This window comes from Camelus ferus, chromosome 13, assembly GCF_009834535.1.
Source record: "Camelus ferus isolate YT-003-E chromosome 13, BCGSAC_Cfer_1.0, whole genome shotgun sequence".
Classification (NCBI taxonomy): domain Eukaryota; kingdom Metazoa; phylum Chordata; class Mammalia; order Artiodactyla; family Camelidae; genus Camelus; species Camelus ferus.
Window position 1 is genome coordinate 24,623,191 of NC_045708.1, and position 16,416 is coordinate 24,639,606.

The window sequence follows — 16,416 nt, forward strand, 5'->3', positions numbered from 1 at the left end:
TTGTCTTTTGACTGTGAAATGTAGTTGAATTTCCCTAACAAATCTTTTATGGCTTTCAGGTTCTATGACATGGTTAGAAAAACTTTCCCCACTTCTGCATTAAAATTCTTTCCTATACCTTTTCCTAGTACTTTTATTATTTTTTAAAATTTAAATCTTTTCTCCATCTGGACTGCATTTTGGTTTAACTTGTGAGGTAGAAATCCAACTGTATTTTCTTCCATATGTCTACTTTGTTGTCATGATACTTTTTATTGAATAATCTAGATTTCTCCTACTGATCTGAACTGCCACCTTTATTATTTCTAAATTCTCATAGATATAGATATAGACTTAGGTCTATTTCTGGACTTATTTTTTATCAAGTTGTCTGTCTATCCATGTCTGTCTATCTTCATGTTATTCTAACTATGTAGCTTTATAGAATTTGTAGTTATCCTACAATTTTGAAAACGACCTCTTCCCCATCTTTATTCTTCTTTTTCAGAACTTCACTGAAGGTTTTTAAAGCAGTGGAGTGATGTAACCTGATTCGTGTTTTAAGACGATCACTCCAGCAATGGTGTGGAGGAAAAAAACTGCAAAGGGTAAGAATTGAAGCAGGAAGACAAGTAGGAAGGAGGTCACCACAATAATCCAGAAGATGGTGGTGGATCAGACTAAGGAGGCAGCACTAGGAGAGGTAAGAAGTAAGAAACATTGCAGAGGAGTGTAGGGGGAAGGGTTCTGCTTTAGACATACTATTTGAGATGGCTATTAATTATTTAAGTGTAAATGTCACGTACGCAGTTGGATGGATACATGAACCTGGAGCTCAGAGGTCAGGGCGAGAGAAATAAATCTGGGAATCAGCCATCATCTAGGTGGTTTGAAGCCAGAGGACTACATGAGTCCCCTATGAAGAAATGTAGATTGACAAAAGGGACAAGTACAATGACCTAGAAGTTGAAGAAGGTATTTCAAGAAGGAAGGAGAGATCAACTGTGTCAGATGTTATTGAAAGGATGAGTAGAATGAGAACTGAAAATGACCACTGGTTAGTGGCAAAATAAATACTGATGGCGACCTTGACAGTTTCAGTGAGTGGTGCAGACAAAAGCCTGACTAAAGTGAGCTAAGGGAATATAACAGATCAGAAAATGGAGGCAGCAAGTAGAGGCCACTCTTAGAGGAGTTCTTCCAAAATGGAGAGCAGAGAAATGGGACAGTAGCTGAAGGACCATGGTGCTAAAGAAGGACGTTTTTCAGGTCAGAAGTATTACTGCATGGTTTTGTGTCAATAAAAATGATGAGTAGAAAGGGAGGCAAATCCAGAATATATAAAGAAATCCTACAAATCAGTAAGAAAAAGGCAATTAAACAGGAAAACTGAAAACAGGAAATTCAAAGTAAATAAAATTCAAATGTTTAAAAACAAATATAAGCAAACTCTCTAGTAATCAATGACATGCAAAATAAGACAACAATAAGATATTACTAAACAGCTTGGCAAAAAAAATGTTTAAATCTGACAACATCAAATGATAGTTAAGGCTATGGGAAATGAATACAAACATAAACTGCTGGGAGGAAAAAAAACAGGAACAGCCACTATATAGGGCAATTTGAAAACTAAAAATGCAAATGCGCTTTGACCCCAAAATTCCACTCTTCCATGTCTACACTAGACAAACACCTGCACATATGCACAAGTAGACGTATACAAGAACATTCATTGTAGCAGAGATTTTTAATAGTGAAAAACTGCAAGCAACCTAATGTTCATCAACAGGGCAAATAGGTAAGTAAAATGTGGTACCTACATACAGTAAAATAATGTACAGGAGCAACAGGAATGTACCAAACCTACTAAGTATCACATAGAATTTTTTTAAAAAACAGTATTAAATATTTTCCATGGATTTGTATATATGAATGTGGAAGTTTAAAAATGATCAACTACTCATAACAGTAGTTGCATCTAGAGATGTGAAAAGGGGACTGAAATAATGATTCCTTTGAAAAAAAAAAAAAAAAGAAGGGTAGGAGAAAAAAAACAACTAAGCAAGTAAGCAAAATCTATCAATGGTTATTTCTGAATGGGGGGAATACAGTAGAGCAAGAGTTGACCAAGTATGACTCATGGGCCAAGTCCAGCCCACTACCAGTTTTTGTAAATAAAGCTTTATTGGAATACAGCCACTCACTCATTTAATATGTCTTGTCTATGGCTACTTCTGTACTATGATGGCAGAGGTAAGGGGTTGTAACAGAGACTGTCTGGCCTGCAAAGTCTAAATATTTATTCTCTAGACCTTTACAGAAAAAGTCTGCTGACATTTGCTGTATATTTTCTTATTTGCACTTTCCTGTATCTCACCTTTCCCCCCTCAATTTAAGACCATTTAAATAACCTGAAGGAGGTTCAGAAAAAAGTCCCAGATAAACAAAGAAAAGATTCTAAAACTGTCAGTTCTTTTTTAAATCATAAGAACACTAACTTATTTATTAGTATACTTTTTATAGACTAAACTGAAAATATTAATCAGAGCTGTTCTATAACATACTTTAAATTACTGGTGAATTATAGAAGTACTCCACACAGGGAAAACATATATAGAGCAAAGTCACATTTAATATGAGGGATAGGTTCTTGAAAATCCTAAATATTCAAAACTACCATAATTCAAGACTAATTATCCCATACATATTAAGTAGAGGAGGAATGCAGTCTCAGAGTACATAAATCTACAACAAATACAGAATATTTTATAACACATATTAATAGTACTTACTAATATAAGATATAATACATTAATAACAATTCATTATACAACTAGGTAGTTAATAACAAAATTATTCTATAACACAGTGATTTATTAATCAATTAGTTTTAAAATATAATTTAATGTACAATACATAATATACAAATAAATACAAAATTAACTTAATGATAGTCCATTAACTAATGTGGTATACTGCCTGAAAATAATCAAGCAGAATTATCATTATCATCTTCCAACACTAATAATAGGAGATCTACGAAATATTAAATCAGGTAGGATAAACTATACTCCACATTTTGGTGAAGGCTGATCTGATTCCCTGGAAGATTTTTGCTAAAGAATGAATCTAATGTGGCTTGGTTTTTTTTTCTCATTTTTTTCACTAAGGATTTCTTGATATGCAGACACACTGTCCATCTTTCGCCTTGCCACCATGGTACCTCAATCTACATTTGGAGCATCTTCAAAAATAGCAACTGTTTCATCTGAAATATGGTCAAAAGCCTATGACAGTCACTTCACTGCTAGCTGATGTGCTTGCTGAAGGCCCAGGCTAATTGCTGGGGCCCTCTTCCTGCCAACCTTTGTTTTTCTAATTCTAGAAAGTCTTCCTATATTAATCCCTGAGCAACAACCCAAGCAAAATTTCAACGTCCCTTTCATCAACCTTGCACAAAGTTACTTTCTTTACCATTTCATAGTTCCTTTATTAGCAAATGTTATGTCGTCTTCCCAAGTTTAAGCCTCTTTAAATTCTGGTAAAGCTGAAATAGCTTCAGTGTTAGTAGATACAGCCTGTATGCTCATTTTTATATCCTTAAAACCTTGGTGGGCTTTAAAATTGGAAAGCTGGCCATGATTTGTGGTAAACCTTTTGTCTCAATGTCACCTTCTTTCAAATCATCAAAAATACTTCAAGCTTTAGCACAGATGAGAACACGGCCTTAGGGGCACATTATGGCAGCTGTGTTACCAGGATTTTTTCCATTTATTCCATTATCCTTTCCTGGTTATAAGATAGAAAATTTTGTGAACTAAAGGGTACACCAGCTTTAATGCTGCTTTTGGGTTTTTTTAGCACTATGTCTAATACCATGCAGGGTGCACTCTCCTAAATTAACAGTGTGAGCTATCATAGCAATGGTCTGGCCTTCTTCACAGAGTTTTATCACATCTAACTTCTGCTCCGAACGTATTGAATTTGGGGCGCACTTTTTAGCATAGACCACCACTTAATGAACTTGAATGACACTGTTACATGGTTTTGTTTTTTTTTTAAAGATTTTTAATTGTCTTAGGAGCAAAAGTTAAGAGAGGAACACAACAGTCACTAAAAACAGTAACCCAAGATCTGACACATTAAGTCTGATATTGATAAAGGATGATAGGAGTTTTGTTTTCCTGCTAAAGTGATGCTGACATAGAACAACAATGAGATAGTTTGCAATTCTTTCAGCCTGCAAGATTTGAAATTACAAACTTCTTTAAAATTTTTTTTAATTTTTGAAAGTTTCACAATAAAATGGGATTTTAAATATATTTTTATTTTGCACTATTTTCAGCCTCACATAATTCAAACATGCATAAAACAACAATATACTGAATCTTTTCAAGAGAGACCTTCTAGTCTAATAGAAAAATACTTGAATGTAGTAAAAGAGAAAAACAAGCAACCAGAGAAAATTAACAAGTACTTAAAGAAACTAGGGAACCAGAACACAAACAATGAATCAGGAATGCATCTTATTAGATCTAAGACTTGGAAACAGAAAATTAGTGCATCATATATTACTCTACTTTTTTAAAAGACTAAGCTGCAGATAGAAATGTACTCAGATATATATTAGAAATCTATATCCAAAGTGAAACTTAACCTAAGGGGCATTAATCAGAAAAACATTAACAATAAAACTTACATCTTCAATGATCTTTGTTGCCTCTTTAGTAATAACTGCACCTGTTATAAATTAAAACATGTATTATTATCCCTAGAATAAACAGAAGTAAGCAGTGAAACCAAGAGGTTACTTTCCTCTCATTAAGGTGGTCTAGAGTCTAGTCCAGAATTTCTCAAAAAATGGTACAAGGACACTTGGCAGCAGTATCACCTGGGGTGCTTGGTAAAGGCAGGGATTCCTGGGCCCCAGCCCCATCCTACTGTATTAAAATTTCTGATGGTAAAGGAAGCTTTATTAAAATCACTTGGGTTCTTAAAAAAATAAACTATATATACCACTTCCTTCCCTACAAATGCCACCCTGCTGGCTACCCGCTTCCCTCAGAGACAGAGAAGCATGTTTCTGCATATAAATGTGTATCTAAATATTATCAATAACATCTACTTACACTAGACAACACTCACCTCTCTAGTCTACCCGCATACCTTTACAGCAAGTCATACCTTTTGAAACACTGTTCCCTGCAGGCTGGGCAGGAGATATTTTTGCCAATGACACCACATTAGTTATAACTGGTGTTATATTTGTCCTTGCAAAAGGGAGCTCCATTGAAGCAGTCTGCACCTTAGGAACAATTACTGATTAAAATAAACAAAAAGGTTAGACTTAGTGTAAACAAAAGGATCACACACAAGACCCCACTTAACAACTAAGTTTCAAGGTACAATGCAAATATCTACCTCTGCATAATGTTGGGTTGGGTGATTCTGTTCAGATTAGTGTTCATTAGTACCTAAAAGGTGACTGATTCTCTAAAATTATAAACTTTAAGTGATATTTAACAGGTAAAAATACAGGTATCAGCTTCAGGATTAACTGGACTTTTCTACTAGTGAATATTAAAATTCTTACAGCTAAATAAAATTCCTACAGTTAAATAAAAATTTAACATAATAATTTTTATAAATAAGTAGGTGAGGTAGCTGTCCATCCACATAAGAACACTGATTTTGTTAACCCACATTATAGAATCAAAATTCTACCACCACCCTAACTGGTCTTAGGGAATGGATGGTAACACAAAAGATAAGCACAAGGCATATATGATTACGGTGATGATTAACAAGACGCAAAAGTAGACAAAAGCCAGAATGTAAGGAGCCAAAGCATGTGAATTCTGTCCATTCAGCAGCACTTCAGGCTTTGATCAGAGAACATAACATCAAACATTTTTATTCTAACTCAGAGAAGTGCTACTTTGGAGAACTACTTTAAGAACACGCCACATAGCTCTATTCATCTGGTTATTTTGACCACATTAGCTGTCCTACTTGCAAAATTATTTTATTCTTAGCCAGGAAAAACTTTGCTACCCATGAAGAACTGTTCTACTTTATTTTTTCTGCTATAATTAATGTGTTGTTCTTTTTTCTTTGGCTACAAGCAAGCTCCAGATCAAACCTTATACCAGTCATAGCAACTATATTAACATACTTATATCTTCTTCCTTTGTTTGCCCTCATTTTCTATTTTTATTTCTGGTTTATTACCTGAATAGCATATATCCTTTAGTTAAGTTATATATTACAGATAAATTCAATCAAAAACAATTAAATCTAATTTTCCTAAAAAATTAGTGCTCATATATTTATTGATTCCTTGGTATATTTGATTTTGATAGCAACAAGCATCAGGATTAATTTTCCCTCAAGGGCAGTTTTTAAGGATTCTTACAGGAAATTTTAAGGAAACTCAGGTTACTTGAATCCAGTGAAATTTTATTTTTATTATATTATTTACAACTGTTTATACAGATAGCATATTAACACTGACATAAAAATCCCATTAGCCAAGTTAAATTTTACCTTTATTTTGTGAAATAGGGTCAATCATAATTTGCTGACGATGACAAAACTCCAAGACACAAAACAGGTTACAGAAATGCCTGATGTTCCCTTTCCATTTTATGGACTCGCTCAGCTTACCCTGCCGCTTACAACCATCACACTTGGCCATCTGAAAAAGACATGTAAAACAGGGCAGGCTTACAACTATAAAATGATGAAAAGATAACATTCATCATAAAGCCAGAAGGCACCATGAAAACAGGATATGTGAGTCAGGTGAAATCACAAAATGTAAGGTTCCTACCTTAAAATATTGTGGTCAAAATATATATACTAATTATTTGTTTTGTATAGATGCCCTCAATCGGGAGGATATAAAAGCTGATCTCCTGTTTTCAAAATTACTGATGAAAGAATCTGAAGGTAGGCTTTTTTTTAAGCTTAAGGGGCAGCCTACTGCAGTAGAAATAATATGGGCATTGGAGTCATAAAGACTGATTCGTTCAACAAATATCTAACTACGTACCCTTCATCTTGAGCACTGAGATAGGGCCTGGTCATACAATTTTAAAAAAAGACACACCTCCCCCCAAAGAAAATTCTATTTTAGGCAGGTGAACAAGTACACAGTGATTTCACTGGAGTGTTACAGGGGCTATCTAGCTGTCACCTACCAGCTTCTTCAGCAGCACATTACTTAACCTCCCTGGATCTCTACTCTTTCCTTATTTATAAACTGGCAATAATATACCTACCTCTTAGGATTGCGGTGAGGATTAAATGAAATAACTTCATGAAGCACTAGACATGTATGAGTGGTTCAGTTAATTGTAGCTTTCATTGCTAGCTTTTCAAAAAAGTAATTTTTTTAAAAAGGAGGCATGTGAGGGGTAAAGAAGTCAGTCACAGTCATTTGACCTATGAAGTGAGAACAAGGTCTGACTTCAAATTCCTCACAGTAACCTTCTGAATGAGAGGGCCACTTAAGGCAACATAACTATGTAAAGTTCTAACTAGAAAGAACTCACAGTTATAAATAAGGTCAGTGTGGCTTACAAGAAAGCAAAAATAAAAGGAACACGTCCTCAACAACAAAGTCTCCAGAAATCCTATACTCTTTACCCCAGAGATTTCATGTTTATATTCAATTGAATTTTGCTTTAGGAGCCTATAATTTACTTTCCCAGTTCTAAACACCAAATTTTTCTTTACATAATCTGAACATATTTTAAATAGAAAATAATTTGTACTAACTTAAGAAAGCCAAAGAATTATATTACACTTACCTGATAAAACAGAACTGTATATTTGGTCATGCAATCTTCACAACAAAACTCTTCTAACTTGCCCTCCAATCGATTTTCTACCAAATTAGGAGATGTCTGTGAGCAATAACTGCACATCTTACAGTATTTTCCCCATCGTTCTCCAAAGTCACGGGCAGAGAGGAATTTGCAAACTGAGAACCAGAAGGAATAAAAGGAAGAAAAATCAAGTTTACATTAACTTGAAGGAGGTAAAGTGAGCTTCCACAGTGTTAGATACCAACTTTAAGCTAATTTCTTTCTATATTCCTGACACAATTATTTGCCTCTAAATTAAGAGACAGTCTCTATATTCACCAAACAAACCCGTATCACCTTTGAAACATATACTCTAAATATTAAGTCGTCTATATTCAGAAACATCAAAGCCAAGAAGCGATAAATGCTTAAGTACCTCTTTATAAATGGGTGCAAAAACAAAACGATCTCTGAAGTCACAGCTAAACCCACGAAAAGATTTTCTATTCTCTATACTAATACCATTGACCTAATTATATTTTGAAAGTTTTTCTTTATTGAGATTATTATAACAGTTAAAAGCACAGACTTTAAAGTGAAAAGTATAAACTCAATAAAAAAAAAAGCTTCAAATTATACCTCATAAACAAATTACTTGAAAATTAATTGTGGATTAACAGCCCAACTCATCATGAATTACATAACAACCACATGCTCTGTGGCCAAAACTGAATTTTTTCTTTACCTTCACTACAGTATGGCTTATCAACCCCTGAGAATCGTACAGTCTCCTTTATAATTTTCTGCAGTTTACAGTAGTCACACATTGCCATAATTTTATTTTTCTTTTTGTATTCATCAGAGCAAATCTTGCCACAAAACAGAAACATTTTACCCTGCAGAGGAAGAACAGTCATTAATATCTAATTAAACAAGTTGCTTTATTTTTAAGAAATCCTGTTTTTCTCATTTCAAAGCAAACTGAGTGACTGTTGAAGATGAAAAAACAAAAATACTTCTATTGGATAAACTCATAGTCAATCCCTTTCATGATCTCTCTTTACCTTGTAGAAAAGAAGTTCTGGTTTTGTGGCAAACAGATGGTTACAGTGCTGACACTTGAGTTTAACAACTCTATGGGTTAAAGCAACTTGCTGGGACTGAGCAGCAAGAGGCTGGAGACTGGCTGCGGCAGAGCCACTGATGGAGCTGGGGGAAACGGCAGAGGTGTTACCTCCTCCTGCTGACACTGCTGACCCAGAGGGTGGGCTTACAACCACTTGGCCCTGAGACACAGGCACTGCTGAAGAGTTTGTTCCTTTTGGCTTGTTAAATACATTCTGAATGAACACAAATGAGGTAAAGATTTTATCAGTTGAGAAATAAGGCAACTTGGTAATTTTCATTTTCTCATTTTAATAAATTAATGCACCCCAAACATTTTTTTTTAATTTTATAAAGTAGTTCACAGAAAGAGCTGAAATGACATACTTCCAGAATAGGACTGAGAAATGCAACGTTAAAAGGTTGAGGACTGGAATTCAGGCTTTCCAAAGATGTCTTGTACATGACTCTAATTAATAAATTAAAGAGCAAGTCTCCCCTGTCCCCCCGGATACCCCTCCACCTGCCTCCCATCACCAACCAGCCTCGGATGGCTATTAAGAGCACAGTGGTCACCAGTAGTCTCTTTCTCCCTGGTGCGAGGGACATCTTTCCACCCAAGGGATTGCTAAACCCTACCCTTTCTCTGTGTATCAGAGAATGAGGAGAGAATGGAACAAGTGGAGACTTCCAATTCCACGCCAGGAGTCATTATGCATCTGGCCCAGGATGAGGGAAAAGCACACCACCATACCACCTATCCAAGCCATAGCCTAGCTTCCACTCTTCTGAAAGGGAGAAAGCCAAGGGAGAGGACAGAGAAAAAGGTAATTTAGGTGAGGATTCTGAATAAAGGAGGACCGAGGCTCAAATCTTGGGCTCACACATTCTCAGAAATGACCTCTGGGACCACAGCTGAACAGAATTTTCTTTCTAACTTAATCTTTAATAAGTATGGTCCTTCAGCAGTTAACATTTTGTCATAGACCAATGCCTAAGAGAACTGCAAGGGTGCAATGCTACCTGAGATCATACCTGGAAAGCCACCACACAGCTGGAGCTGCAGAAGCTGTATATAGTTCCATTGGACATGGCTAGGTGATACTGAGGGATTGCTGAGGTTTTACAGCTATGACACAAAACCTGGACACCTTGGTAGCAAAATATAAAAACCAGTGAATAAGTTACATAGATGATCAAATGATTCAAAAATGTATTAGGAGAGTAAAAAACCAAATACTAAGTAATATACCAGAAAAATAAACTATACAATAATATGTAAAGTTAACTACAGCTAACCTCAAGTAAGTCTTATTTACACAAAAGTTAACTTGGAACTTCTAAGTGTTCTTTCTTTCTTCTCATATGTGAAATTACAAAATAAATCCTCCAACCAGGAAAATCATTGAAAAACTATTTTCATTTAAAAGTCAGCTCTTTGAAACTAAAACAATCTTGGGTCTTTATTTAACCATATAGATCAATTTAATTTGTAATAAAGTAAAGAAAAGCATTATATTCTTCTTCAATAGTAGAAAAAAAAAACTATAAATTTAGCAAATGTAATTATTACCTGAAGAAATAACGGTCTTAACTCTGTAAGCAGATAAGCAGTTAATAGAGCAGAAAAGCTCTGTTTTTCCTGAGTCATTCGTCGTCTCAATCATTTCAGCTGAGGGCCTCAATGATTTCCCCAAGGCATATGGAGGAGTTTGGGCTGAATTCTATTTAAATAAAAAAAAACATTTAGATACCTAGTACAAGCATACATATATACATACAGTTTAAGAAAAGAAAGAAGAAAAACTACCTATAACCAGCACCTCTGGCTGAACTACCTGAGCATGACAACGACAGCAGCTACACGAAGTACAGACTTTTCTGAAAGCTGGGATGTGGGGAAAAATAAGTTTTCAGACAATAATAATACAAGCATACTTCATTTTATTGATTACACTTGACAGATTGATTACACTTGATTACACTTCACAGATACTGAATTTTTTATAAATTGAAGAGTTGTGGCAACCCTGCATCCAGCAAGTCTATCAATGCCATTTTTCCAACAGCATTTGCTCAGTGTGTCACATTTTGATAATTTCTGTAATATTTCAAACGTTTTCTTTATTATTATATTTGTTATGGTGATCTATGATCAGTGATCTTTGATGTTAACACTGTAATTGTTGTGGAGGGCCATGAACCATGCCCATTTAAAACAAATTAAATTGATAAATGTTGTGTTCTGACTGCTCCACTGACTTGTCATTTTCCGTCTCCCTCCCTCTCCTCAGGCCTCCCTAATCCTTGAGACACAATATTGAAATTAGGCCAGTTAATAACCCTATAATGGCCTCTCGGTATTCAAGTGAAAGGAAGAGTCACATGTCTCTCACTTCAAATCAAAAACTTAAATGATTAAACTTAGTTAAGGCACGTCAAAAGCTGAGATGGGCCTAAAGGTAGGCCTTTTGCACCAGTTAGCCAAGGTGTGAATGCAAAGGAAAACTTCTTGAAGGAAATTCAAAGTGCTACTCCAGTGAACATACATATGATGAGAAAGCAATACTGCTGATACGGAGAAAGTTTTAGTGGTCGGGAGAGAAAATCAACCCAGCCGCAATATTCCTGTAAGCCAAAGCCGAATCCAAAACAAGACCCTACCTCTCCTCAATTCTGTGAAGGCTGAAAACGGTGAGGAAATTGCAGAAGAAAAGTATGAAGCTAGCAGAGGTTGGTTCATGAGTTTTAAAGAAAGAAGCCACCTCTGTAACATCAAAGTACAATGTGAAGCAGCAAGTGCTGATGTAGAAGCTGCAGCAATTTATCCAGAAGATCTGCCTAAATTAATGAAGGTGGCTCTGCTAAACAAAAGATTTTCAATGTAGATAAAACAGCTTTCTATCAGAAGAAGATGCCATCTAGGACTTTCATAGCTGGACAGGAGAAGTCAATGCCTAACTTCACAGGACAGGCTGACTCTCTTGTTAGGGGCTAATATAGCTGGTGAAGCCAGCTTGAAATGAGCCAAAGCTCATTTATTATTCCAAAAAGTATAGGGCCCTTAAGAATTATGCTAAATCCACTCTGCCTGTGCTCTATAAATGGAACAAAGCCTAGATGTCAGCACACCTATTAACAACATGGTTTACTGAATATTTAAGTCCACTGTTGAGACCTACTGCTCAGAAGAAAAGATTCCTTTCAAAATATTACTGCTCATTGACAATGCACCTGGTCACCCAAGAGCTGCCAGAGATGTACAATGAAATTAATGTTGTTTTCATGCCTGCTAACACAACATCCATTCTGCAGTCCATGGATCAAAGAATAATTAACTTTCAAGTCCTATCGTTTAAGAAATACATTTTGTAATGCTATAAGCTGCTATAGTGATTCTTCTGATATATCTGGACAAAGTAAAATGTAAGCCTTCTGGAAAGGAGACACCATTCTAAATGCCATTAAGAACATATTAAGATTCACAGGAAGAGATCAAAACATCAACATTAACAGGAGTTTGGAAGAAGGTGACTCCAACCTTCATGGATGGCTCTGAGGGGGTTTAAGACTTCAGTGACTATAGTAATTGCAGATTGGTGGAAAGAGCAAGAAAACTAGAATTAGAAGCAGAGCCTGAAGATGTGAATGAACTGCTGCAATCTCATGATAAAACTTTAACGATCAAGGAGTTGCTTCTTACAGATGAGAAAAAAAGTGATTTCCTGAGATGGAATCTACTCCTGATGAAGACGCTGTGAAGACTGTTGAAATGACAGAAAAGGATTTAGACTATTACATAAACTTAGTTGATAACGCAGTGAGAGAGTTTGAGAGGATTGACTCCAATTTTGAAAGAAGTTCTGCTGTGGGTAAAATGCTATCAAACAGCATTGCATGCTACAAAGAAATTGTTCATGAAACGAAGAGTCAATCCATGCAGCAAACTTAATTGTTGTCTTATTGTAAGAACTGCCACAGCCACTCCAACCTTTAGTAATCACCATCCTGATCAGTCAGCAGCTACCAACATCGAGACAAGACCCTCCTCCAGCAATAAGACTACAACTTACTGAAGGCTTGTGATGATGACTGGCATTTTTAAGCAATAAAGTATTTTTAAATTAAGGTATGCATATTTTTAAGACACAATGCTATTATATACTTCACAGACTACAGTATAGTGTAAACATAACTTTTACATGCACTGGGAAGCCAAAAATTCGTATGAATCACTTTATATGCAATATTCACTTTACTGTGGTGGTCTGGAATCGAACATGCAATACCTCTGAGATATGCCTATATATGTTCTCTCTTTCTAAAGGTGAGGAAAAGACATAATCTATATATTAGTTAGTTATCTGGTAAGCTGCTTTCCTAGCTACAGAAATTGGATGAATTCAATCACATGTCTCTAAAATTCTTAACTGATAAAATGTCCATAAATACTATTTTAGAATTATTTAAAGATTAGCTGTTCACTTTTTGAAAGCATCCATAGACCTGAAACATACCTTTAGTAAAACCAAGAATATAAGTCAATTACATATATAAGTTGTATATGTGTGTGTATACTAGAACTTATAAATATACATATATGTGTGTGTGTGTATATATATATATATGTATATACACACACATACACACATACATATATTCTTGTTTTATTGCAGTAGTCTGGAACCAAACCCACAATATCTCTGAGGTATGCCTATAAAATGTAAATTGAAAAAAATCAGAAACTCCTCAAATATATTAGCAACAAAAACACACACTAAAAGTAATGGATTATGTAGTCATAACATACTTCTCTCATCACAAATAATCAGAGAAGACCAAGTAATCCATGAACCAAAGAACCATCCTTAGTACAGACTTGGACATCAGTCTAGGAAAGAGTCTACCACCCTGAAGGTTCCTTATCTAGTAGAACTCTTTAGCAGGGGATAGAAATGACATCTAATATATATTAGGAGATCCTACAGAACTACCTGTTTCTCGAGATAAGTTTCAAAATAAAATTTTCCTGTAAGTTTAATTCATGTTTCAAAAAATGATAATAATAATAGCTAACATTTATATAAATTACCAATGTTATTACTTACTGAGTGCTTACCATGAGCCAGGCCCCATACTAAGCAATTTATATACACTTGTATCATAGAATTCTCAACAACATAGTGAGATGCTTTAAAAATTATATTAACAAAATTTAAATTAACTTTAATTAACAAGTAAGCAGAAAAGTAGATTAAATTTACTCCACGTGACTCCAAAATCCAGGCTCCTAACCACTAACTAAACTGTCACTGACACAATACTAAGGTCTTTCAGTAAGAAATTATATAGGGAAGTAAATGGTAGGAAAATATCAATTGTTAAATTTTAATACATAATCTTCCAGGTAGAAGAGAAACATCAATTACGCAGTTGACAGAGTATAATACCAGTAACAAAATTAGGAATGGAACTGATTTTTGTATCATATACATATATAAATAACATGGATTCTATTCTTGTCAAAGTAGTAACCAGACTGCCGTTAAGTGGCTAAATTCCTAGAAAAAGGATACTTTCCAAGATGAATGCCTATTATCAACTGCTGAGAGGAATTAAAAATAAACCTAACTTGCTAACTGAAAAAAATTTTTAATTATTATTTATACCCTTTTTTAAAAAAATAACATTTTAAAGACCTCAAATTATTTAGCAATAGTGAAACTGACACAAATGGATATATTTAGTAACCAAACTACCAAAAATTAAAGATTCTAATGAGGCATTGTTACCAAAATAATTACAATTCATTCCAAAATTTTATAATTCATTAAAATGAATTTTACTTTCTAAAAGGAAAAGGCTATGCTTTAGATTCACTGATTTTATCATCTTTTAACTCTTGATTATAGTTTATTCACAATAACTTGGGGTTTTCTTCACAATCAATATGTCACAAAATATTTCAGACTCGTAGCAAACCATGAAATTATACTTGTAAATTCTTGGCCATGAAGGAAACCCTAAAAAATGATCTAGTTCAGCTATATCATCTCACTACCAACATCAATCCTTACAGTATCAGAATCTACCCCATTTTTCTGGAGAGGAAATCCACACTGAGATCAACAGATGGGAAAAGCTCACCCTTTTATTCTGCATTTCATCCCTGTGCAGCCACCTCAGAAAGCGTGAGCTGAACTACATGCATCAGACTGCTGTTCATACCTGCTTATAGGCTGTGACACTTGTTGAACTAAAAACCTTCTGGGACTGGCAAGGACCAGAGCTACTATAGCAATAGCTCCCACAGTTCTCACAACAGTTCATGGTGAGGTTGTTGGTGGAGTGAAATTTTGAAAAACAGGCATCACTACAAAGACCATGTACCACATTTTGATATTTAACTTCAAATCGTATCTAGGAAATAAAAACACATACAGATACAAAATAAGCAGAGCCAGGTTAAAAATCTCTGATCTTTGAGCAGAATCGCAATGAAGGTGAAATGGAACTTACATCAGCATTCTTCTGACACATGCTGCACCTAGTTGAAATGCTATTGGTATATATGGTAACAACAGGTTTTTTCTTTAGCTCATAAGAAGAAAGGCATGATTGGCTGCAGAAATCTTTGCTAGGAGAGGAATTTTCAAATCGGGTTGAGATCACATCCTTTGGATTTAAAATGTCTCTAAAAATAAATAACAAAGGCAAAATGAAATGTGTTCTTCATAATTGTAATTTCTTCCTCTTTGTGAGCTCAAATAACTACATTTGCTAAGGGCAGCTATTGTATAGTAGAAAATGGCTGGTCCTGGATAAGGCATCTGGAAAACTGGGTTTGATGATTAGTTCTGTTACTTATCAGCTGAGTGACAATGAGTGAGGCAATTACTGTCTCAATTTCCTCATGTATAAAATGGGGTTTATAATATCTAATTTATACATGTGTTCAGGGAGAATTCTATTCAAAATATATCCAGCCAGATGCTCATGAAAAAAACATTGAGGCTTCCAGCTCCAACCGAGTTTCATCCACTGGAGCCAATGGAACAAGTGGCCATCCCATAACTCCACACCACAAAACACTTGTCCTCTTATTAGCCAGTAGCTGCTAAGAGTAGAAACGTGAATGAGACAAGGAATGGAAACTTTTTAAAATTTAAATGCAAGATTTGGGAAACAGATAAAGTACCAAAGATTCAAATTGAAATTTAACATGATACGTAAAACTTCAGTATAACACAGAAACAAATGACAAAGGGGCTATTAAGGCTTGGTATCAGAGGACAGATGGAAACATGAATGAGACAGAACAAAAATAATTGAGTTGTTTTGTGAGATTCCTAGAGTTATTTTGTAAGGGCTCATTGTTGCAATAAGCACTGCCAGTAAAAACAGAGGCTAAGTACTGCCATTCTTCCGACAAGCACAAAACTGAAGGAAGTAGTCATTAATTAAAAACACTAGTACAGGCTACAAAATAAAGAATAATAATGGCAGTAACATTATATAC

At 35.0% G+C, this 16,416-nt stretch overlaps 1 protein-coding gene across 9 annotated transcripts in view; it reads right to left on the reverse strand.

Annotated features, from left to right (window-relative positions):
• The window catches only part of ZMYM6 (zinc finger MYM-type containing 6), a 37,066-nt gene that overhangs the window by 8,177 nt on the left and 12,473 nt on the right, over positions 1–16,416 (reverse strand). For 7 of the 9 annotated variants that reach the window (XM_032495872.1, XM_032495873.1, XM_032495875.1 and 4 more), the window contains exons 5-14: positions 15,417–15,591; positions 15,126–15,317; positions 10,471–10,621; positions 9,933–10,048; positions 8,858–9,133; positions 8,539–8,689; positions 7,797–7,969; positions 6,529–6,679; positions 5,167–5,301; positions 4,682–4,722 (exon numbers count right to left, since the gene is read on the reverse strand). In XM_032495872.1, the coding sequence (XP_032351763.1) occupies positions 4,682–4,722; positions 5,167–5,301; positions 6,529–6,679; positions 7,797–7,969; positions 8,539–8,689; positions 8,858–9,133; positions 9,933–10,048; positions 10,471–10,621; positions 15,126–15,317; positions 15,417–15,591 (1,561 nt within the window). Of the gene's footprint in view, positions 1–4,681; positions 4,723–5,166; positions 5,302–6,528; positions 6,680–7,796; positions 7,970–8,538; positions 8,690–8,857; positions 9,134–9,932; positions 10,049–10,470; positions 10,622–15,125; positions 15,318–15,416; positions 15,592–16,416 lie in introns of those variants that run through there. The other 2 variants (XM_032495876.1, XM_032495878.1) reach the window with 2 other exon arrangements.